The sequence below is a fragment of the Symphodus melops genome (genome assembly GCF_947650265.1).
Source record: "Symphodus melops genome assembly, chromosome: 2".
NCBI lineage: Eukaryota > Metazoa > Chordata > Actinopteri > Labriformes > Labridae > Symphodus > Symphodus melops.
Window position 1 is genome coordinate 11,739,531 of NC_136692.1, and position 24,501 is coordinate 11,764,031.

General features: G+C 40.8%; 1 protein-coding gene across 3 annotated transcripts; it reads right to left on the reverse strand.

Annotated features, from left to right (window-relative positions):
* Window positions 1-4,976: 4,976 nt before the first annotated feature.
* Window positions 4,977-24,413, reverse strand: stox2a (storkhead box 2a). 3 transcript variants are annotated; one of them, XM_079334864.1, is made up of 5 exons: window positions 24,162-24,413; window positions 23,578-23,913; window positions 12,998-13,150; window positions 8,326-10,849; window positions 4,977-5,831 (listed from the first exon to the last, which is right to left on the reverse strand). In XM_079334864.1, the coding sequence occupies exons 2-5, from the start codon at window positions 23,909-23,911 to the stop codon at window positions 5,630-5,632; spliced, it is 3,213 nt and encodes a 1,070-aa protein (XP_079190990.1). In that variant the 5' UTR covers window positions 23,912-23,913; window positions 24,162-24,413; the 3' UTR covers window positions 4,977-5,629. The 3 variants fall into 3 exon arrangements, with proteins under 3 accessions (XP_079190990.1, XP_079190989.1, XP_079190991.1); XM_079334863.1 differs by having other exon boundaries at window positions 23,578-24,413; XM_079334865.1 differs by lacking the exons at window positions 23,578-23,913; window positions 24,162-24,413 and adding an exon at window positions 14,748-16,923.
* Window positions 24,414-24,501: the final 88 nt, after the last annotated feature.

The following is a 24,501-nucleotide window of genomic DNA, read 5'->3' on the forward strand; positions in this document are numbered from 1 at the left end:
ATAACAAGTTCTGTGCTTAGAGACAAATATTGATTGTGTCGGGTGTTTCCTACCCTTTAACCCTCAGTTTTTATACAGTATATGATAGTTTTTGTTGTGTTCCAGAAAATCTTTAGAACCAAGCGCACGACTCAGTGACAGTTGGACATTTACAAATAATTGATTAGAAACGTGACTCGGGGTGAAATAATTGTGCAACACGATAATAAATGTGACTCTAGTGAACCCTAAAAACCCTAAACCCAAACACGCGTGACGAGGAGCCAGATCGGACACACGAGACGACACGGAGAAGTCGCAGGAAGGACGGGAACGGGAACTACGGAGAGGGAGAAAACACGAGAGGTTAACAAGCACGAATAAACACAAGTATCCAGGATAACACGAAGAGCGAGAGCTGCCACTGAGGTACAAACCCATGGAGATGAAACAATAATCTGGCGCTGGCTTCCTGGAAGGAGCCAGCTTAAATAGCCAGATGATGATGAGTGGAAACACCTGTGACCGCAGCTGAACCTAATGGAATGATTAGTGAGGGAAGGGAGACACGAGGGAACTGACAGACAGGGAAACAAACAACAAAAACTGCACGTGGAAACCCCAAACATGACAGTTTTAACAGAAATCATTGTCTATCATGCAGGTATTAGGAGTAAACCTAGAATTGTTAAGAGTGGACTCTATGGCTGAAAAACTCCTGGGTGATAATGTTTCTGACTTCTGGAAGGACCAGTGCTACCACCGCTACCTCATACCAAAGAGGAAGTCTCTGGAGCCCATAACATAGATGAGGTATGTAGGCAACATTTTCTACTCTATTTAATTGGGTTAAAAGTGACCCTGTGGGTAATATTGTCAGTGGTCACACAATAAGAATCACATTCAAAGAGATCTTTGAAGCGATTACACAACTAGCTGACAAGAAAGCGACTAACCAAATTAAACATTAAATTGGAAAGAGCGCAGTGCTACTTGCCATTTGATTTAATGGCCTGATGTCTCATTGTTTCCTGGGTGCCTGTCATCAAAGACAAAGCAGGAAAAGTGGGGATTTTGGATAACGACAGACCAATTGCTCCAGCAGAGAAAAGTACTGGAAAGAATCCTGTTAGACAGATTATGTATTTATGTATCTGAATAAATGTTCAGATTATGGTGTTAAATTTGATGTGAAATACAATGCTAAGAAGAGTGCTGTGTTAATTTGTAGAGTAAAAGGGGAAAAGGACTTTATTTTCTCATCTTTTTATCTGTCAGGACAAGTGATGTCTGTTAGTGGTAAAACTAAGTATCTCGGACACGTCATTACAGATAATTTATGTGATGACAATGAAATGTATAGACAGTGGCATATATTATATGCACAAGCTAACATGCTGGCAAGGCAATTCTCTTGGTGTTCAGATACAAAAAAGTGACCATCTTTAGGGTTTACTGTACCCCTCTCTATACTGCCCACCAAGAAGGTCCAGGTTGCCAATAATGATTGTATGCGTATATTACCAAGATGGGGCAGTGCAAGTGAAATGTTTTTTTAATGTAGGAGCCAGCACGCTCTAAGCTCTGTTGGGAAATCTGATGTACAAATGTATCTGCCACCTGAATTATTGTCAAAATTATATCATTATGCTGCTGACAAATCCTCGTCTCAGTACTGTACATATCAGCCCCCTTTGTGGAAGCATTGGTATAATTGTCTTATAACAATGTTGTTAACCTGTGTGTTGCCGTACGTCTTTGTTCAGCCAAAAATGACTGAGCAAAGAAGGAAACAGCTCCAGTAGTCTATCTCATAGACTGTAAAAATAAGGTCTAGCTCTCTTCAGAGTCTCAATCTGCTTAGCAGCATGTTTATCAGTTGCCATTTTTAACAACTGAGAGTTAAGGGGTTAACAAGTGAGCGTTAGAGATACTGGCACATTACTCGGTGACTTTAAAACCCTTTTGTGCTATTTAGTATGTTCACGAGTTTCTCAATCTTGCTTGAACTAATGCTGGAACATATTGTTGCCAAGTTATATTTTAAATATATGTCATCCAGGTGACAGAGGACAAAAGTGCCCTTACCAATACTTCCTTCACCTAACACTTTATCAGTCTGATCTTGTGTTGCTTTTTTTTTTTAACTGATTCTTTTTTCTTTTTTTTTGCTTTATTAAATGTATAAACAGTTGAAGACTAAAAAGTTTATAATGCTAGGGGCGCCGGTGGCCTATAGTGTATGTGTACCATGTGCTGAGACAGTCCTTCAAGCAGGCAACCCAGGTTTGTTTCGACCTGTGGCTCCTTTCCTGTCTGTCTTCCCCACTCTCTCTCCCCAATGTTTGATTTCATTTGTTCTTACTTGCTCTGACTTCATTGTTCTAATGTATCTCTAAAGTAAAGGCGAAAAATACTCCCAAAAATGAGTCAGGGAAAAAAAAAAGTTTAAATTGCAGCAGTAGAACCGTCAACATCTGATAATGTTATTGTGACCGACACAGCAACATGAGATCCACATTTATCTTAGGAAGTGTTTATGACTTAAATACTAAATATTATGTGAGTAGTTTTGACATATTTTAGACACAACCTGATATCTTAAGAAAAAGCCACTTACTTATATAGGATCAGTTTGAAGAGCTCGGGCTGTCAACATCACACCTATAGCTGCTTGCTACCAGGAGACCACAAGAGGGCGCTCTGTTTGAGCTTTTTAAGGTTGCTCCTCGGTTTCAGGATTCTTTTTCGAAAAAAAAAAAAGTTTTTGTAATTATGTCATTTATAAATATTTCAAATTAGTCATAGTGACAGGTGATTTATCACCCTACAACCTTTCAGTGGAGGGTGACAAATTCTATTTTCCTTATAATTTTCATTACAGCCTGACCTTCTGCGAGGTTAGAATTTAACATACATCAGACACACGTCAAATTACTTAACACCTGTTAGTGTTTCATATAAATGTGGCTTTGTGGATTTAATGTTTGACTGGTTTGAGTTCATTTGTTCAGCCTGTAGTTTCACAATATCTGTTTGCGACCCTCTAAAGATAAGCTAGCAGCAAGAGCTGCTTCAATGCTCTGACTCTGGCTCCATCTACAGTTCACCTGCAGACCTTCTGTCTGACTAATATAATAGCCAAAGATAAAATACAGTTCATCCAAATTACAAAAAAATTTAATTTTTTCTCCCAGTTCTTCACTTATCACTGAGACTGCTTCCACCAACCAGCGACAGGAGAAACCCGCAGACACTTGTACCTAATGCAGTATGGACAAAAGCAAATGTCATACTCGCGCATATAGGAGCAAGATCAATATGAAATTTATAACAAATATGAAGATAAATACCAACAGCGGCCTAAATAATTCTGTTTAGAAAGCCCTACAAGCGCAGCCAATCAAGGCATTTCATTATAAATTCCACATTTTGTACTGCTTCTCTAAAAGTCAATGTATTTGTCTATAGATTACCTCTCTTCTTTTTCAAGAGCAACAATCAGAGATAAAGTGCTGCGACTTACCCATAAACCTTACCTCTACTATTTAGTAACTTACATTCATACTCTAAAAAAATATAAAGAACAGCAACAAACCATTATAGTCATTGACTATATACTTCTGGTCTTGTAGTTTCTAAATTTTGTGGGACATTTTTATCCAAAGAGAACATATTTATGTTATGCGCACATATCCTGGTCACTGACAATATTGTCATCTTCTTATTAAGAATCATTTTATCAAACAAAAACTATATGCATCTCCGATTCCTGTGCTCTCTACCATAGAAGATACAACAATAATGACTTAATTTAAAAGTAAAGTGACACATTGACCTATCGGTAAACACATTTTGTCCAATTCAGCTTACAAAGTCAAGAATACATTTTAAATCGGAACTGTTAAGCTAATGTGGACACCTACTGCATGTCTGATGAACGTATAGCTGGCAATGTGAACACCTTTAACTCCTGGTGAATAACATCCACTGTAGAATATTATGTGATTTGAAAGAATCCTTTACAACAGCTACACATGGACCTAATGGTAATAATTCTGTTTAACTTCTGCAATGAAAAGGGAAAATGTCAACTTGATGAACCATCATTGGTGGAAGATCATGTGACATAAACAAGCTGGAGAAAAGCTTCAGATCAACGTTGTGGTGGGATTGCTGTGCCAGAGGCTGTTTGCAAAGCAAAAAGCAAAGACACAAAAAATAAACATTGTTAGTGATCAAAACTTTTGTTCCTTAAAAATTAAAAAAAAAAAAAGAACGTCTTCAGTTCTCGTTGAACTCAAACTACTGTAGAAGATCATAGGATGACTGAAAGCTTTGGGTCAGCTAGAAATAGACATGGTGGTTAGGATTCTTTTGTAAAAATGTTTTTTCATGGGCAAGATTAATTTTTGATCGTAACTTTTTAAGCTAACAGAAGCACAATAAAGTCGAATGATTAAGGTAATTTGAATATACAGTTCTTTCAAATTAGCAAATAAAGTCTTTCAGAAAAAGCAGACATTTTTAAACTCCAATTCTTTGTGAGTTCATCTGCTCAGAAAGTGCACGTGATATGATAGAGTTCTCAGACCACAGATACAGCAGCAAATGGCCTAGTGGATACAGTTGTAGGTGGCACCACATGTACAGTTGGAGGCAATATATTCCTTAAAGAAGGTGGGAAGTTCAGCCATGTGGCTTCTACTTGCATCTCATTCCCCTCTCTTTCTCTCTCCCTGGTTACCTATTCTATCCACTTTCCTGTCAATAATGGAAAAAGCTCAAAAATAAATCTTTGAACTTTTAAACTAACGTGAGCAGAACACTCCAGAGAAGGGGCAGAGGGAAATAGTAAAGCAGAACACTTACTCCTCTTGGTACACTGAATCTGCTGAAGAGGATCTTGGGATATTATTAAATACACCTTGTGTTGAGTATTTGTGATGTTCTTCTGTTTGTGAGAGTGAGGTGCATCATATTTTGTCCAAACAAACTTTTGGTCACATAGCATCTTTAATACCACCATTATAATAATTAGGATATCAAAAGTATCGAGTATACATACATCATTTGCATTGCGGTACACAAATCTGAGCTGATTTATGTTTTTATATCTTTCATTCGTTGTTCTCAGGATCAACTTTTATTGTCTCGACATTGTGCTGATACATTGAATCGTCCTGAAGAACTTGACGCTATTTCAGGAAGGAGAACATTTAATTGGACATGTATTGTTAAGTAATATAAAAAGTTTTCGATATTTCCAAATGTAACTTGAATCCTATAGTCTACTACTTTCCAATACCAATAGTCAAGAATCTTGATATAAGCCAAACTAGAGTCCATGTCACCAAAATCAAAGTACTTCTTCAGATAGGTTCCTTCACCTACAGTAGTCTTGATTTTCTGTAGTTGTTCTTATTTTTTTGCAGTACAGTTCTTGAAGCTGTGGAAACAGTCTCTTGAAGCCATGCCTGTTTTTATAACAGTCCCAGTAAATGGATTCTCAGGAGTCTGAAGATATGTGTGTGTTTGTATGTGTGTGTGTGTGTTTTTTTTTTAATGTGTGGGTCGAGGAAAGCGTGGTTCTTAAATGGAGAAACCCCTCACTTCTTCTCTCCTTCAACACCGTCAGGGTCTTAGTCTGTCAGACGCTGGTGATTGAGGCCAGGCAGTTCGATGGTTTCTGGATTTTCTCAGGCTGCGTGGCGGGGGGTTCTGGGATGGCGCGAAAGCTGAATGGCAGTCCGATGCCACTGGTGCCGATGTGGCCGGGGCTCAGAGCTGGATTCTGCCGTCTATTGCTCTCCACTATGCTGGATGTGTTAGATGCAAGGCTTTCACGTGTCCTGCAAAAGAGACAACATCAAGGATAGTGGTTAGTTTTTAAAAGACAAAAGCAAAAAAAACTGAAACTGACATAGTTATAAACAGTTTGTGGCAAGATCAAACATCACAGCCTGTGTCAAAGAAACTTGACAAATTCTGAAGCGTCTTATAGTGGCAATCTATCTAATGGCCAGCAGGAGGCAGCTTTATTGCAAGAAGGAACTTAAGCCTATAAAGTTTATGACAAAATCACTGTACTTCTCAGTTCATTTAAACCTCTCTAAGAAATGACATTTTTGGTTTTGAATCCCTACTCTTTCCATTCTTTAATGCAGTATGATGTTAATTTTGTTTTTTAAGTAAATGATGGCGCAGAGTGTTGCTTCAGGAATTTAGTTTCCTTGTCATTTACAAGACATGTTGTGATATCGATCACAGGTGCAGCAATGTTTATTTTCTCCAACTCAACCCTCTCATTTAAAGGGTTTTATACTTGATTTAAGAAAAGAAAGTAGGCCACAGCTGAATTGATCAATTCTGGGCTTCAAAAGTTGAGTCAATAAACTAGTGATCAAAGCCAACTCACTTACTTTAAACAGTCTATGACAATTACCACTTACTTACACTTGAAACTAATGAAGATGAGAAATGACAGTACTGTCTATAATAAAAAAGGCTGGTGCTATCTACTGAAAAGAGAAGGTTCCTCCTTAAAAAAGGGCAATAAATACATTACATACATTTTTACATGCCAGCGATCCTGATATCATTTTTAAAAACATACAAATATAAAAGTTGGTTATGATCTAAGTGCAAGCCTTGATGTTGAAATATACTGCAAATCTGTGGCACGTGTAAATGATAATTGGACAGCACTATTTCCACCGCAGGTCACAACCATTCACTGACATGAATGGCATGGAATTGATGGAAAGTATCAATCAGTATTAACAAATCCATATACATTCACACACACAAACACCACGACAAAGAAGCAGGAGCAAGTTGGGGTTAAGAGTCTTGCCCAAGGATACATTGGGCGTTTGGCTGTTGAAGCTGGGAATCAAACCCTCGACCTTCCGACTGAGACACGTCCAACTCTACCACTGAGCCAGAGCCACACCCACCCCATGTGTAATATATGTTGTATAATTCCTAATGTTACATTATTACACTATTTAGGACTTGCTATTTGTATCTCAAGAGCATGATAATGACATGTTTACTTTCTCAGGAGCATACGTACACAGCATACATAGTTTTAGAGGGGACGTTCCATGATTTTCATAGATGAAGTTCAAGAGGCTCTCTGAATCTAAAAAACGAAGATAACTCTTTTGATTTTGTTGGTATAATCTTCTCTCATTTCGAAACGAGACCTCAAATTTGTGCCAGGAAGCTTGTGTCACTAACTCTGAGTGTAGTTTGAAAGACACTAATGTGTTAAAAAAAGGAGGGTCCACCGACAGATTCTTCTGAGTTGAATCAAGATATCAAAGCCTCTGCTGTTTTGATTTGAATTTACACCTTTCTGAATTTCTCATCAAGTCCTACAACTGTATGGAAGCAAATATCAGCCTGATAAGCACAAAAGCACAAAAGCCTAGAGAGCTGCTACAATTCTTTGTCAGATAATATATTTATGCATCTTGAAACAAAAGGACCGTTTATTCAAACACAGTCCATCATGGTTTACAGTGAAGTCACTTTGTTTGCAAGTTTAGAAAGCCATTTATCATGATCATGATCAATTAAATACATCAGTGACACAGCATTGAAACAGTGTGTTCAAAACCTGTGATTAGCTGTAAATGCTTTAAATACCATTACAGGTATTTAGACTTAGACTGAACTTTATTGATTTTGTATTCAAATCAAACAGAATGTATAGTAATCTAGAGTACTGGAAAACTTAGTTGCATCTGAAAGAACTGCAGATAGAATCTAGCTGATAAACCAAATCTGGTACAACACATCTCTTCTCATTCATTTAGATGAATGTATATTTTGTACATGATCCCTGACTATGACTATATAACTATAGAAACATGCCCAAAGGAAAAGGCTTGTATTTTAAAGTACGCTCTTTTTTCAAGGTTGCCAAAACATCTTTAAGCTACTGATCTAGCCTAAAGAAGCACAATGCTTTGGTTCTGAGTGGGAACTCGGGTCAACATGTACTAAAAAAAAAAAAGCAACAACTCTACATTCATGAGACCAGCCATGATAACAAATGATAATAACATTGTTGTCACATGACCAGATCCTAATTGTGTTTACGACTAAGTCTGTGCAGTCCACTGAGGAAAAGCTGGAGATGAAGAAAACCTAGTAAGTGGATCTTTCCATTACCTTTATTGTCACATTTTAAAAAACTCTTAAGACACAGAAATACAATGTGAATAACACGTCAGTACCTGGTTTGACAGTAATTTGGGGTGACTTTGATTTTCAATGCAAACAAATGAAAAAGTGTTAGAGGATGATAACTATAAAGCTCATTTTAGCTCATACCTGGGGGAGTTAAATCCACTGTCCACTGTGACACTGCTGCTGTCCATGCTGTCCAACCTGGCAGAGTGGGCCGACTTCTGACTGCTGCTGTTCTCCGTCTCCTTGGGGCTGAGTAAGGTCAGATTGGTCTCCAATTTCCGCTGCAGATCGTGGTCCTTCTCCCGTTCCAGTAGCCACTGCATGGTTCCCTCCCCTCCACCACCGCTGCCTCCACCATTACCACCCCCTTCACCATGGTCTTTGTTGTCCTCTGCCTTTGCCAACTCTTTGTGCGAGTCCTCCTCTGCCTCCTCTTCTTCCTCATCGTCTGATACATTATAATAGTCAAAGGAGGCAGGGGGGACTGTTGGCTCTAAGCAGCCCTGTAAAACTGCAGGTGACGCCGAGGAAGCGGCTGAATTGGAAGGCTGCTGGGGCTCAGGATTGTCAAGGGCCTCTGTTGATTTGGCTTGTGAGGCTTTCCGCAATGTGCCGGACTTGGTGTAGCTGCTGTCCACGTAGCCTGTGGACAAGGCATTGTGTGGAGGTTTGAACAAAGTGTCCTTGCTGAAGATCTCTTTCCTCTTGATCGACATACTGCCTCCTCCCCCTCCGGGATCTACATTGTGTTGGTGTGGCGTCAAACGGGCATTTTGTACCGGCTCTGGCGTCTGGCTTGGCGTCAGCCGCACAGAGCCATTCTGTCCCTTTGCTGCCGACAAATCCTCTTTGTACTCCATCGTGTGAGGAGAAGTGAGGTGAGGCGTTTGGCGGTCAGCCGGAGAGCCCTTTCGGAGTCCCCCTGATGAGGTTAATGTGTCATATTCTGATTTTGCCTGAGGCGAAGGGGCAGTTAGGATTGTTTCATTTGACGTATTGCACTGGAAGTACTCATCTGTTGAGGGCTTAGGAGAAAGTCCCATTAGCTCATTGTACGTGGGCAAGCTGTCTCTGCTTTTGTTCCTCTCCATCGTACTCCGGATCCTTGACTCATCCAAACTCCCTTTCCCCAAATCAGGCACATTAAAATCAGAGTGGAACTTAGCAGCAGAGAACATGATCCTTGAGTAGTGGGAGGACTTCTGCGTAGCACGCAGGGTGCCATCATCCGTGTAATAATGACTTCGCTCCTCCAGACTGGTTTCAAAGTCTTCAGGTGCCCCCAGTGACGGGCCTTTAAGGGAATTGTCCATTGACCGAGAACGCTCCTTAGCCTGATCTGACCTGTCGTGACGTGACTTTCTGTCCTGATTGTGACTGTGACTTCTTTGCACTCTGGACTGACAAGTCCCACGTGATGGCTCTGGGAAGGGCATTTCAGTCCGTCTTTTGGCTAGCTCGCCAGAAACGTCCCATTCAGGGGTAACAGGGCAGTACGATTCCGTGATGTTGGGGTTGCTGTGCACAAGATATGTCGCACCTCCACTTCGCCTGCGCTCCAAGGTGTACATGGCCTCCCGAGGGGAGCGAACCAATGAGTGGCTAAAGAAGCGATAATCTCTTTCCATGAACAACAGGTCCCAGTTTGAACCCTCTGACGGGTCTCCCCTGGAGGTACGAGGCTTGCTGTGTGAGCGAGACTTACCATGTGGGGCCCTCCTGTGGCCTCTTCCCCTTCTGCTGCGTGCACTGTGCTGGGCTGAAGATCCAGCCTTGTTCTTCTGGGTACGCTCTTCCTCCAACCTCTTCATCACAGCTGTGTGCCTCGCCACATTCTCCACTGTAAGATCGGGATTAATTCGGCGGATTATCTCCATCTCCACCTCGCGGGGAATGGGCGTTGTTGGGACCTCCTCATCACGAAGAGGCCACTCCTCAGGAGGGAATTGGGCTGAGAAGGTGGCCAATTGCCTCATTTTGTCCTTCTTGAAACTCAGCCTGAAGAGCCTTAGTCCGAACCTTTTGGATTGCTTCTCGCCATTTCCGCCACCACCACTTCCTTCTTTCTTTTTGGTCAGAGTGTCAGTTTTATAAGAGAAAGAAGTGATGCTTTTGCTCTTATCAGCTGATTCTTGAGGTGGTGCTTGCTGAACAGGAGGGGGAGTGGGAAGAGGGGGATGAGGGTATGAAGGTGGTTCTCCTCGGTGCTCCTTGGTGGACGTGCTTGGTGGAGGTTCCCCAGTTTTGTGTTCCTTGGGTGGCTTACTTTGATATGAATCTTCCCTGTGCTCCTTCGGTGACTTACTTTGAAGCGCTGAGGTGTGAAGTCTGGACGAGTCCTCGCGGTATGAGTTGTATGAGTCATTGTGATTTTTGCGAGGAGGTCTTTCTCTCAGGCAGCCAGGTGTGGACGGAGTGACATTGCCAGACTGAGGCGAAGTGCATTGCTGAGGTTGCTGCTGCTGTTGTGACTGTTGGGGTTGGCGCTCTGTCAGCCGATCATCAAGGTGGTACCACTTGTTGTTGGTTCTGATGAGGGAAGGGGTGATAAAATACGTCTGGGGGGTGACGATGAAGTAGCCCTCTGGAGTTGGGTAGATCTTTCTCTCTCGCACCAGCATGTTCAGTGTGTGTCGCAAAACCTCTGAGCTGGGTGTAGGCACGCCTGCAAAAAACACAGAACAAAGTTGAACTCACTTAAGATATTTGGTTAAAAATGATATTTAATTTTATATTTTTAGAACAAAGAATATGAGGAGCATTTAATTGGAGCATCAGCCTTATTTAGAAAAGATGAAACAACCACAGTGGACACAGATAGAAAGCATGAGAATGGGAGTTGGAAAAGATACCAATATATATGTTCAAATACAATTTTAATTTGAAATATGAAATAAAATGGATTTTTTAAATTCTTTTATATAGTAAAATACTGACCCCCATCTCCACTAACAATGATCAAAGCCAGTCAAAGTCCATGACTTATATCACCCTTAATGTTGGATATATTGTAAACTATGGGTGGGACAAAATGTTGATAGGGCAATCATAAGACTGTAAATATTAATGAACAAAGTGTAAGTGACAGCATCCATCTGCTATTGCAGTGGTCTTTGGAGTCCCATCGATGGCTATAGCCACGCTGGAAATGCTTTCTAAATCGAACTTAGTGAACCTAACGACAGGCTGAGAGCTGGGGCTGAGGAGGGTTTTAAGCCTCTCGAAAAACAGTGAGCCTGCCTGTCGACCATCAACTACACGTCTTATTGTGAATAACGCCTATCCTTCTTAAAATCATAACGGAAGAGAACATTCAACCCCTGTATAGCGTTTGCAGCTTGATACGTGAGCTAATCAGAGCAATTTTTTAAACTACACTTTTACAGTCAAAGAAGAAGAAGATAAAGAGCAGAAACTGACTGCAAGTTGCAGTGAACACTTACATTAATCCTGCTCTTTACCTTTTTAGGGGTATTTCCTATATTTCAAGTATTCAGGTGAGGAAACGTATCATCATAAAACTGTCTCAGTAAATAAAACAGCTTTCTCAGTTCTCATGATACTATTGTTATCATGGGCTAGTATGGGGCATCATATCATATTGTATCACATGATAGTGAAATTCCCACAACTGATTAAAACTATGAAAGATATAAAACATGTAACAAAACATATGTACAAACTAAATCTTTCCAAGAATTGTAGTTCACCTCTTATATATATACGCTTATATAAATGGTTGACTAAATGTCAAAACTAACATTTACACCATTATAACATTGTTCTTGCAAGGCCTTTTGTTGCCTGACATTACATCACCACTGAGTTCAGTTCTCTCCCACTCAGGCATCTTGTAGAAGTAAATGATTCCCATTAAATATGACTGTTAACTTGGTTTTGAATACAAGTAAAGTTGTTACTTGCTGCTTTAATTTAAACAAAAAAAGAACATTTGTGACCATGGCAAATTTCTGGTCAAATAAAAACAAAATGAAAATCTGGAAAATACAAAAAAAAAAAAAAAAAAAAAAACATGCTAGGATAAATTCACAATTCACAACATGACAACACACTGATTGCTTGATATCACAAAAAACATACTTAAAAATGACCATTGATCAAGAAGTAACATCCTTTAAATCGCTTGTTGTTGGCAGATTGTCAACAACACAATCAATCCCACGAGTCAAAGGTAGGAGCAGTAGATGTTTACAAGCCGGGTTAGATCATTACTTCGAACCTAGCTTAAACGTTAAATGTGTATACAACTTATATTATTGTGGTTCTCACATGCATATTTTTTTCTGTCTACATTATATGAATTGTTGTTTTAATTCATTTTTATCTACTGATGCTGCTGTGGATGAAGGAAATGTTGTCAGTATGAATTCCCCACAGGGACATTAATCACATTGTATTGTATATCGTATCGTATCATCTCGTCTATTCTTGTATCGTAGTGTATTTAAACCGTAACTACTCTTCCTGTGTTCTACACAAACATAAATACAATTAGAATATACACAAATCACATAACTCAAAGTCCAATGCAAATGGAAAATACAATAACAGCTATAATAATGAAAACAACAGTAATGACACAACACAAAAAACGTTCAAAACACAAACCAAGAAGAACAAAATGAGCCTCATCTCAATCTCTATTGTGCCCACATATCAACAAAATACAGTGTTTCAACATCAACATTTCTACATTTGTCTATACAATAACATATTAACTAATCAGAATGTGTGTGGCATGTGTGTATATTTTTTGCAGTCCCATTTCCAGAAGAAGCTCAGAGCAGCTTACCTGGGAAGCTGGCAGTGAGGTGCTCCACCAGAGCCTCCTGGTTGACTGGCTTGTGGGCAGAGTTCATAGCAGAGATGGCCAAGCACAAGATCTCCCCCAGCGGGATAAACTGTGACTGGCTGATAGGTGACATACTTATTGGAGACACGTCACCTGCAGGAAGAAGAGGGGGAGGGGTCGCAAAGGCACATCAGTAAGATCATGAATGAACAGCAGGCGCAGCGTGTGAAGCTATGATGTAATGGTCAAACAGCAGCAGTTTGCATGCTGCCTGAAACAGCTCCTCCTCTCTCCTCTCCTCCTCCTCCTTTAGCCTCTCATACCTCCTAGGTTAGCATATTGAGGCAGATGCTGCAGCAGCAGCAGCCATATCCATAATGTGAGATCACCTGAGTCGTTGCCACTTTGGGATTGAATTCACTTTATCTCACACACAAAAAGAAGCTTACACAACCCTTATAAATGTCAAACCTGTAGCAAGTGAAATTTCCCAAAACGTTACTGACTTTAACAACCATGTTGAGGGCTTACACACAGACATTCTGTGTTGCTTTTGTTGAATTAAGCTGGCTTTGCTGAAAGTAGTGAGTGGTGAGATCATCCTACAAGCGGCCCAGCTTCAAGCCCCTCTGAGAGCAAGCATCTGGCCAGCTGAAAGGTAGGAAAGCATCAAACTGAAACCAATGCGGCAGCCTCTGACCTAAATCTGGCCATCAATTGAAAATCTCAAGAAACCAGAAAATATACAATCGAAGCCTCCATATTTGATTTCTAACCTATCATTGTGTCTGCTGATGTCCACTGATAACTAGCAGGATTTTTCAAATCTTAATAATTATTAGTTTTAAGTTTTAATCATTCATTGTTCATATTTCTTCCACCTAAGCAGAAATGTGTGCAGGGCCAGGCCTCCTCAGCACGCTCAGCTGAATGGTCAGTTAAGCAGCACGATGACGTTATCTCTGCTTAGTATCACAGCCCCTTATGCTCTATGTGGCTTTGCAAGGTTTATAGTAAACACGAGTAACATTTTTTTGTAGTATCTTACGCTTTGCAGAACTGTGGGAACAATGCAAATCTCAATACCACTGAAATCAGGTGGTAGTATTCATTTTGAAAATATGCAAATCGTTAAAAAGAAAAAGTAACTGATAGGATCAGATTTTCATGGCAATGACATCAGTTCTTGGAAATGAGGCGTCCAAAGGTCTTTTTTTTTTTAATCAAAGCAAACACAAAATATGTCACAAAATGTGGCGCAAAGGGGCTGTAACTGATGTAGAAAACAACAACTTATTACTTATTCAGGAATGATGATTTGAATGGTAAAAAGTCCCTGTGTGGAATTTTACAGTGCCGTGCTCTGTTTTATTATAAGTATGAAGTATGAAGGACAATATGAAAGGACCTATACTTTTATTTGAGAGAGTTACAGAAAATGTGTGGGTGAGATAATGTTATAGTCATTTTATCTAAAGACAAATACATTTTCTTTAGGGTCGATGACAATTTCTTGTTGATAAACTAAATGACACTATTTGTCCAGATTTTGTATTACTATTTGATCTCTTTTCACTCATTAGGCTAATTATGAAAACTGAAAATGGAAACTGTGATTCTGTAATTATCAACATTCCCTACTTGGTCTCATAAAAATATTTACCAATTTGAACTTTGCCCCCAATCAAACTCTGAGCACCTCTGCAGAGCGAGATGGTGGAGATTCTGTGGGTGGGAGGATGGGACTCACCTGGCGCACGATAACTTGGCGGGGACGGAGAGAAATGAGGAGGAGGAGGGGGAGGAAGATGCTGCTTCTGCACACGGATGTCTTTCTCACTACGGGAGAGATTGTGCTCCAGCGGGCGCTCGCTGAGCTCCGAGCTCGGCCAGGCCCGCCGCAGATTGCTGCTGCGGTTCTTCTTCATCGTGACCCCTTTACCAGGTGGCCTTCAAACCTTGGGGATGGGAGGGGGGGGGGGGGGACTTCTAGGATAAGATGCTGGGGAGGGGGAGGGGGGAGGGGAGGGGGGGGAAAGGGGAGCGGGTTTGGTATGAAGGGGTAGAATGGGGTAAGGAAAGAGGGAGGTGGGAAAAGGGGGGATGTGCAGGGGGAGGTCGACCAACCTCAGGCTCAGTGCCTCCCCCGCATCAGTAAGAACGTCCCGCTAGAGCGATCACACACCAGACATGGCAGGAACCAGTGTGCACCTTCACACACACACACACGTCTCATTTACATCCACAAGAAAGCTACAAACGACTGTGTTCAGACTGTGGGTAGTTGTCATCGGCTGCTGGGCTCTCCCAGGCTGATCTGGAGCAATGGCAGCGGTGGTGGAGGTGCAGGTGATTGCGCGAGGCATCACCCTTTCATCGGCATCAGTCCCAGCCACCATTTGTAGCATCCCCATTTGCATGCGTAGCGAGGCACATTACGTAGCCGCTCTGATGTGGGAGGAGGGAGCGGGAGAGAGGTGGGGGGGCAGGGGTAGAGATGAGGGAAATGGGGCATTGGAAGCAAGGAGGACGGTGAGGAGAGGTTTCCGTGGAGGTTTTTAGGATCCGCTTGTTCCCTTTGAGGGGAAGGTAACAGGGAAGGACAGGAAAAGGAGGGAGGGGATGGATGGATGGATAGGCAAAGATTCAAAGCTTAAGAGGCCCAGTCTTTGACAATAGCTCAATTCACCACAGGAGTGCTCGGCCGATCCCCGGAACACAAAAGAGCTCACTTAAAAAAAAGAAAAGAAATAAAAGCTCCATTCAGCCTAACGGGCTGTGAAACCTCAGTAGTATGCCAAGCACCGGAGATGCCACGTTCACCTCCATCTTTATCCGATCAAGCACAAGACCCCATCGTCCTTTCGACAACAGCTCACCAGGAGAGGGTGGGGAGAAAAAAATGGAGAGCATAGAAATAAATAAATAAATTTCAAGAATAGATATCCACCGTTTCCCGCAATCCAACGGAAGAAGAAGAAGCTCCTGAGCCTAACGCCGTAGCATCCATTCATTAACAGGAGGGGGGGATGCAAACTCCAGTCAACGGCAAATCTCTTTCAACGCTAATGCTGCAGCTGCTCCCAGCACCTCCAGGAAGGGTGTGTGAGTATGTGTGTAGATGTGTGTGTGTATGCGTGCCTACGTGTATGTGTGTGTGTTAGTGTGTGTGTGTGTGTGTGTGAGAGAGAGAGAGAGAGAGAGAGAGAGAGAGAGAGAGAAAGTGTGTATGCGCGCATCCGCCTGCTGCGCGTGATTCTGCGTGAGCATGCATGCGTCTGTGTCTGGGTGATTGAGGCTGAGGGGAGGGGAGGAGAGGATGCAAGAGAGAGAAGGATAGTGAGAGAGTAAGAGAGAGATCGAGGACATACATAAGGCAGAGTGGAGAGCAAATATCAACAGTTTCAAACACACACAACACACACACACACAAGGAAAAAATAAAAATATTCAGGCCTCAGACGATGTCCAGGGAATTGCTCCAGCTCTGAATCTTTTTGCATCCTCACTCCCCTCTCCTTCCTCTCTCTTTTTTTCCCTCCTATCTCCAATGATTAGGGGGCCCTTAAACCAGCATCTTTCCTCTTTTTGCATCTGAACACATTTCAACACTTTACTGAGCCTAAAGGGCATCATCTTTATTTATGTCTTCTTTATTAATTTTTCTCCCCACCGGTTGATTCTTTGGAGCTGTCACTGAAAAACAGAAACCCAAAGCATCACCTTAATCCTTCCCAAAGTGGCAGCTTCTGCTCATCTTCAGGCTGCTGCTGACTCACATGTGAGGAGTGTGAATGGACATTTGGAGGGACAAGAATAAGGAGCAAAAGTGAGAGGGCAAGACAGGCCACATGATGCGTGGAGGAGGAGGAGGAGGAGGAGGAGAGAAAGGAGGGATGGTGTCACAACCAATCTGCTCCAGTTCACTGATACCAAAGAGAAAGAGGAGAGGAGGGAAGGAGTGGTGAGGAGGAGAAGAGGAGGAGGGAGGGAGGGAGGGAGAGAGAGAGCGACACCACGCCAGCCATTTTATTTCTCAGTAGTGCTGCAACAGTGTTTGTTGCCATGACGACGCAAGCCGATGAGCTCATAGCTGTTACCTTTGAGTGCCGTTCCCCTTAAAGAGGCAGCGAAGTAAAGATAGAAGCAGACAGACGGCACAGAGATGAGCACTGTCTGTTACACTGAGAAAACACTCCTGCTACTCTGCTGAGGACCTGACAGCCTTTAACACTATTTGTTCACCATGATGCACGATAACAGGAGGACAGTTTGCAGGATGGTCTGATAGATATGAAGATAGCCTATAAAATTAAATAATAGATATTTCTGAAGATACTGCTTTTTTTTCCGACAAAAAAAAAGAGAGCACAGACACATAAATGTTTGCTCTATATCCCTTGGAACAAGCAAATGTGAAAGTCTGAATAATCTCTAAACTAATTAGAAAGTCAGCCGATAGAAAATGAAAATACCGTAAATTCCGGACTATAAGCCGCTACTTTTTTCTCACACTTCGAGCACTGCGGCTTCTACTCCGGTGCGGCTAATGCATGGATTTTTTATGGGGGACAATGAGCTTCTGCCGCAAAAACATTTGACTTCGTCACGTCGGATCTTAATATCAGTCATTTTGCGCTTCATGCACGCACCCTCATGATGGAAAACACACGGAGAAATACATATGATGCAGCTTTCAAGTTAAAGGCGATCGAGCTGGCTGTCAAAGAAGCTAACAGAGCTGCTGCACGTTAAGATGACACTGACAGCGACAACAGAGACTGAGGAAGTGAGTAATGAAGTCATTCTGAGGCAGTGAATGGATGGACTTTTTCTTGTGAAATATATTACGGTCATCTTTTTCATCAGCCGTGTTACAGACACCGTCGGCTAGGCTTCGTATTGTAACGGTTCATGTTGTAAAGTCAGTAGTTGATAATGTGTTCATAATTCCGATTATGTGGAGAGTCAGTGAATGCACCAGCGAGAACGTGTTGAGTGGCTGTATGAGAGAACGCTGGGGGAGAGAGTTGGATTGTTACGGCAAGTTATGTGTTGCTCTCTGCTGTAAACGGCGTGGTCACGGCCGACAGTGATCGGGTTATTAAGTTATTATTTGAACGCTCTCGTCGTCCTTTAACGTCCGTACGGACGCTACAGTATTTGCGGATGTTACCGGTAGCCTACGTCTGTGTAAATAGCTCTTGTTATAGCGTGGACACCTGCGGCTTATAATCAAGTGCGGCTTATATATGTACAAATACATTTATTTACTTATTTTTAGCCGGTGCGGCTTATATCCAGGTGCGCTCAATAGTACGGAATTTACGGTAGTTCAGATTATTTCATTCTTTAATCATCATTTACAGGGTACATTTGTCCCATGTATTAATTGAAGGCTTTTTATGGGGATATATGATCATTTTATAATAAACAAAAAAAATGTAAATACTGGTCAAATAAAACATGCAATTTTAAAGTTCAAATCAAGGTTGTTTTTTTAATTCACTTTCAGTTCTTAGAATCTATGAAGATCTTTTTCATTATTTTCTCTTGTTGACACAAACATAATAAAAATATAATCAGACAATTAATTGATAGAGAAACTATGCTGAATGTAGTTTGAGCCCTAGAAGTGATCCATCATTAGATTCAGTTCAATCCATCACCAAGAATGTTACATGAATATCTGTGCCAAACTGAAAAACCATTCATCCGCTAGTTAAAAAAGCATTTTGCTTACATTTGCTAATGTCATCCTATAACACTGGATCTAGAAGAAAAGTCAAGGGTTTGCCAAAGTGAAAAGGCTTCATTATAGGGGCCATGGCCATGAATGACAAAAGGAACCTGTTGTACCATCCAACAACAGACAAAACCACTGATCAATAAAAATGTTTTAAAATCACAGGTTACATTGTGTTCAACAACAAATAATATTATTTCTGAGGTGCAGATGGCATAATAGTTGGTTTCCTTCTCCAAGTACAGACTATGGTCCTGCAAAGTGGGCGGCCCAGTCTCGCATCCGACCTGTGGCCCCATTCCTGCATGTCATTCCACTCACTCTCTCTCTCTCCCCCATTTCCTGTCCTGAATAAATGCAATGAAAGGCCAAGTATAAGCCTTAAAATAAACAAACGTAAAAAACACAAACAAAAAAAACCACTTCATGATAAATATCAAAGAAGTAGCAGCTAAGTGAACAAAATGCAATGCAGACTGGATGCGACAAGTAGCAATATCACCAATATGGCTTTTTGAAATGACAAAAAGTAGTTACAAGCACTCTGCAGCCAGGATAAATAATATAAAAAGATGACACTGATTCAGCTTTGCTGTAATACCAACAGTGTGCGAGAATACTACTCTAGTCCCAAACTGCCAGGCCATAGCATAGACTAAAACATGCACGTAGGCACAGTGATGTCACCCACCTGCTATCAGTCATGTCCCTAATCATCCATAACTCTTATTACTTCATAAAAAAGTACGAGTTATTAAAAAAATCCTCCCCTGCACAGTATGTGAAACGTTATTATCTCTTTGGTCAATACGGGCATTTTAACATTGGCGTATATTAGTTCCAGGGGCTTTTGGAGCTATCTTCAAGTGGATATTTGAGGAACTGCAGCTTTTTACACTTCTGCAAGGGCTTCATTTTCAACACCAGAGATTGCTGCTTGGGCCACAGAGAATATGTTGCCTGTAACTTCCCTGTGAATGGCACCATTTGTGTCGTAGGGCCGCCCTCCAGTGGAACATTTATGACAACACACGCTATTCCTAAAGTTACCTCTTATGGACAGATAATGAAAGCAACCTTTTCTCCCCTCTATTTTTACTTGGCACATCCTGATCTGACTGATTTAGATATACAGCGACAAATCTGTCTGCTGCATTAAACATTTCCCCCAATTCTCTATAGGGACCCTCCCTTTCCTTCCAGTGGAGATGTGTTGCAGCAGGGAGTGCAGTGCAGGAGTGTTTTCCTGAACAAATGCTCCACTTTTCCTTCCTTCTGAGCACAAACTCCTCCCAGTCTATTGTCTCTAGCCTGCTAACGGATACTAAGTCCCTCAGTTAATCAGATTGAGTTGTCAGTTTTAAAGAAACACCTTGTTTTCACACAGTTGATAAACCACAACTAAAGTATAGTTGTATTAATCCGGCTACATTTTGGCTCTGAGCCCTGTCGTCACACATTCTCGGGCAGTTTGGAGGATAATCTGTAGTGTTCAAACACGGAGCCGTGACTTCAAAAGGAATTTTTCACCATTATGACTGAAGCCTTCTTAATCTAAAAGAAAACAAAATATAACATTGTGACTCTTTTTAAATGATGGAGATTCCAAACCACCAGTGGTGTGTGTACATTATAGATTCATTTATTGGTCCAATATATTGTCAGTGCTGCATATTTACAATATTCAAAAAAAGACCTTTAACATACACAGTTATTAACTAACCAGCCTAAAGCTCAAGATTGTCTGAACTTTGCTGTTGTTTGTTTGTCACAAAAACTAAAAATGGTGGCACTGAAGCCAAAAGAACAAGTCACTGAAACTTGTAGAGAATAATATACTTCAATACTGCTGTGGTCCACGGAATACTTTGATTAATTCTCTAGACCATTTCTACAAGAACAACACTCCATTTACAGATTTGGGGAGAAGAAAATCCACCCACATAATCTGACCAATTCAAATGTTTAGGGCTCTTATAGGTGCACTCAAGAGAAAAAAAGAAAGAATTTTTAAAATTTAACTCCCAGTTTTAGAACACACAAGTTTATTATTCAACGAAAGACTGATTATGCAGCTCAATAGTGCGGTGTCCGCTCAGGTAAGTTTGAAAACACATTGTTAGATTGCTATCGGTCCTGTTCTGTTTGTTGAAAACTTGATATGTTTCAAGAAAAACTTTTATCACACAAAGAATAAATCACTATCTTATCTGCATCCGGACTTACAGCATATAAGCTCTGTTGGTTTTGGTATTACAGAGACTGGTGAGTTATTAGCTTTAAGACAAACATTCCTCAGTTATCAGTGTTTGCTTCAATAAGCTGTGAATGAAGCAGCGGCAATTCTTCTGCTAGAAAGACTGAGAAAAGAAAAACTGTGCCACAAGAACACAATCTATTTTAGGATTTACCTCTGGACTATGACAAACTCTTAGATACTGATGCTTTTATTATAACTACAATCAATATTTAGCATCAAAGGAGAAATCTGATGGCATTTCAAATTTCAATGAACACCTAAATGTACAGTTAAAATCTGTTAAAGTGTGGAATTGGAAAGGTGCTGTAATGACACTGATAAACATCGCAAATGGAAAGACAATTTAATTTGAACTTTAGTCATCAAAACAACGTGTTGAGACTTTAAAAGGGCTGCAGTAGCTCAGTCCGTAGGGACTTGCCTGGCTGCAACATGTCTGGATATTAGCGTTTAGATGCTTCTTTATGTCGTCCTGTTGCAAACTCTCCTTCTGTTTGCTGTTTACTGTAGTGTTTTAAACCTGCAGGTAAGGACAGTGAGAATAAACTAAATCAGAAAAGTAGTGGGCTGGACAAAAAAGACAGTTTTCCTTTTCTTGAGACAAAGATAAAATCTGTTTTAGGTTTTTTTTGTTAATAGATTTGTTAAGTTGAACTACACTTTCCATATTACACGTCATTCAGTATAATCCAAAAATATAGTTGTTGGTGCACCTTTAACTGTGTGTTTCAGATAACCCACTGCAACTTTCCTCACATTGTTTTTAAAAATTCTTTTTATAAATTTCCCAGATCTGTCAATTTTTGATTTTTTGATTTTTTTTCTCCTAAAAATGAGGGTAAAGGCATGCTTTACTCTAATGTCAATTATTTTAACACCATAACTGTTATGATTAAAAGATACCAAACTTCTTATTTTCTCTGCCAAAGTTTGATGCTTCTAACAAATGTAATGATCTAAACCAATGCTCCAATATGAAACAAATCACAAATCACAAACATTCACACTCAGATAAAGCTTGCAAGGGCGGTTGATGGTGCATTGTTTATATTCACTGACGATACCTAAAGTCATCCAAACCTGTCCTAGCACATACATGAGTTATAGTGGTGTCAGGAGAAGATGAGTGTAAGTGTGGGAATGCTGAAAGGAGGACTGGGCCAAAGTCCCAGGACTCTTTTAACTGAATGAGTAAGTCTATATGATATGAAGCTGCCGGGGTTAGAAGGTGAGATGTTGCCTCAAGTCCTCTCATCAAACCAGCATCAACTTGTTTTAAGTCAACCCTTTTATCAACGAGGGGGGTAGACAATAGCATATGAAAAACCTACAAGCAGAAAAAAGCTCAAATGACAACCAGTAGCATTGCCAACATTTGGAAATTTCTCCACAACAACCATTGGAAGGGCCACAAGGTAAGAAATATATTTAGGTAGCAGTCCAGGGACAACATGCCAAATACTAAAATACAACATGTACAAAGAGGAACAAATGACCATCAGGAACCTGATGCATTTCCATTTGTGTTTTATGAAGTAAATGTAACTCTTCCATATTTACCTTTGGAAACAAATAAAGTCACTGAACCTGAACTGTACAGAAACATGAATAATCATTAAGAATCATAACCTGCATAACTACAGGCATTTAAGAGTCCACCAAGTTTTAAAAAGCAAATGGAAATGATATAACAAGGTCAAGAAAGTGAAAATGACCCACAGAAACACATTTTGCCTTCTTATTCACACCGAAAGACTTGATAAGGGACTACAGGTGGAAATTAGTTCATGGCTATCATCTGCCATATTGATATGTTTATGTTCAGTAATGTGCACTGTCCCTATTACTACAAATATATAAAACAGATTTGACACTTTGGTTAGACTGTCGTTATTGCAACTTATAACTGTCTCGTCAACACTTGTGTTTGACGCTGTTATGCCATTTGTATGCTAAATTTTCTATGTTTCATATAAAAATTTGCTAAATTTTACCTACATTTTACCAAAACATGTATGTAAATTATATTTCTTTGGATGCAGAGGCACTGCTAGTCAACAGGCAAAGCAGGCAACTGCTTGGGGCCCCAGACCATGAGGGGACCCCTGAGTGCTCACAAATTTAAAATCAAAGTAGATGACTAAATGTGAAAATGTTGCAATGACTGTAGTAAACTGCTCTAACAGGGTCCCATCTGACAGCACTCACTCTCATTGCCCTGCTAAGCATTGCATTCATAAAACCAATGGTTTTCAATTTAAGTCAATAAATAAAAATGAAGAGAGATTATCTGTCTATAGGAGAGAAAAGGAAAGAGTCAATACACTGGCAGAATGGTGATGAACACTAATGAGACGGCCCCCAATTGATTTCTGCCTTGAGCCCCAATAGACTCAAGACTTGATACTGTTTGGAAGTGGTGGAGGAGTCTTCTCTAATGCGCCAAGTTGCAAGCCAAAACATGTGCGAAGACAGAAATCATTTCGTTTCTGTCATTATCTGGATGAAATCAACTTAAATTGCAAAAATAAAACTCATGTTGTCTGATAAAAACATTTTTTAGTATTTACCCACCTATGCCCTTGATTTCAAATCCTTGTGGCGGCTTTATTGTCCGTCTGGTCCATCCGTTCCTGAGGACTTGAAGATGGACTTCTGTACCCTGGATCAGCAGCACATGTTCATCTATCCATCCGAGGAAGAAGATCTCAGACAGAGCTTGAGTCAGTGCCTTGTTCCAGAAGTGCTGCATGTTTACGGACTTAAAACTGGCGAATACCTCGTATCCGATGTGTTGCTGTAACTTCACGGAGTGACCGACCTGTGGTGAGGATGAAGACGATGAATGGTCTTCATCAGACAGCACCAGGGCCAGAGAGTGTGGAGCAATCTGAAGCAACTTCTCCATCCCTGTTTCAGTTAAAGTCATCAGAGCAGGGCCAAATGAGAATCAAAGACGGCACAACATTATTTTGTACCACGAACGCACAAAACTGGCAGATAATCCTTTAGGCATGTTGAAGAAATGGACCACGGGTAGAAGTACGCCGAGCTGATCCAGAGTCAACAGCACGGTGTAATAGATGTGAAGCACAGGTGCTCCATGTAAAATCAGGGAATTCAGAAACTTGACACTGGGCGTGCTGCAGCAAACTAACCTCAAATGTCACCATTAGGGCCAGTTCTCAATGACGAAACAGGCGAGGACTTGTGCTGCGTTCAAGTACTGCTCGTTAACTTCTACTTTTAATGTTGGAAGAATACTTAAATAATTGCCACAAAATCAATGATGCAGTTATATTTAATACATTTTATCAGATATATTAAGTTAAATGTACATGACTACAGAATCATTTATTAGTGTACCGGGTCATATTGCTGTTGGTTATGTTTAACGTGATGTTTGTGTGCTGCGCGAATACAGCATAGAATTATTAAAATATGCGTACTGGCTGATAATAATTGTGCCCCCCCCCCAGACTAAGGTCTGAGTCAAAC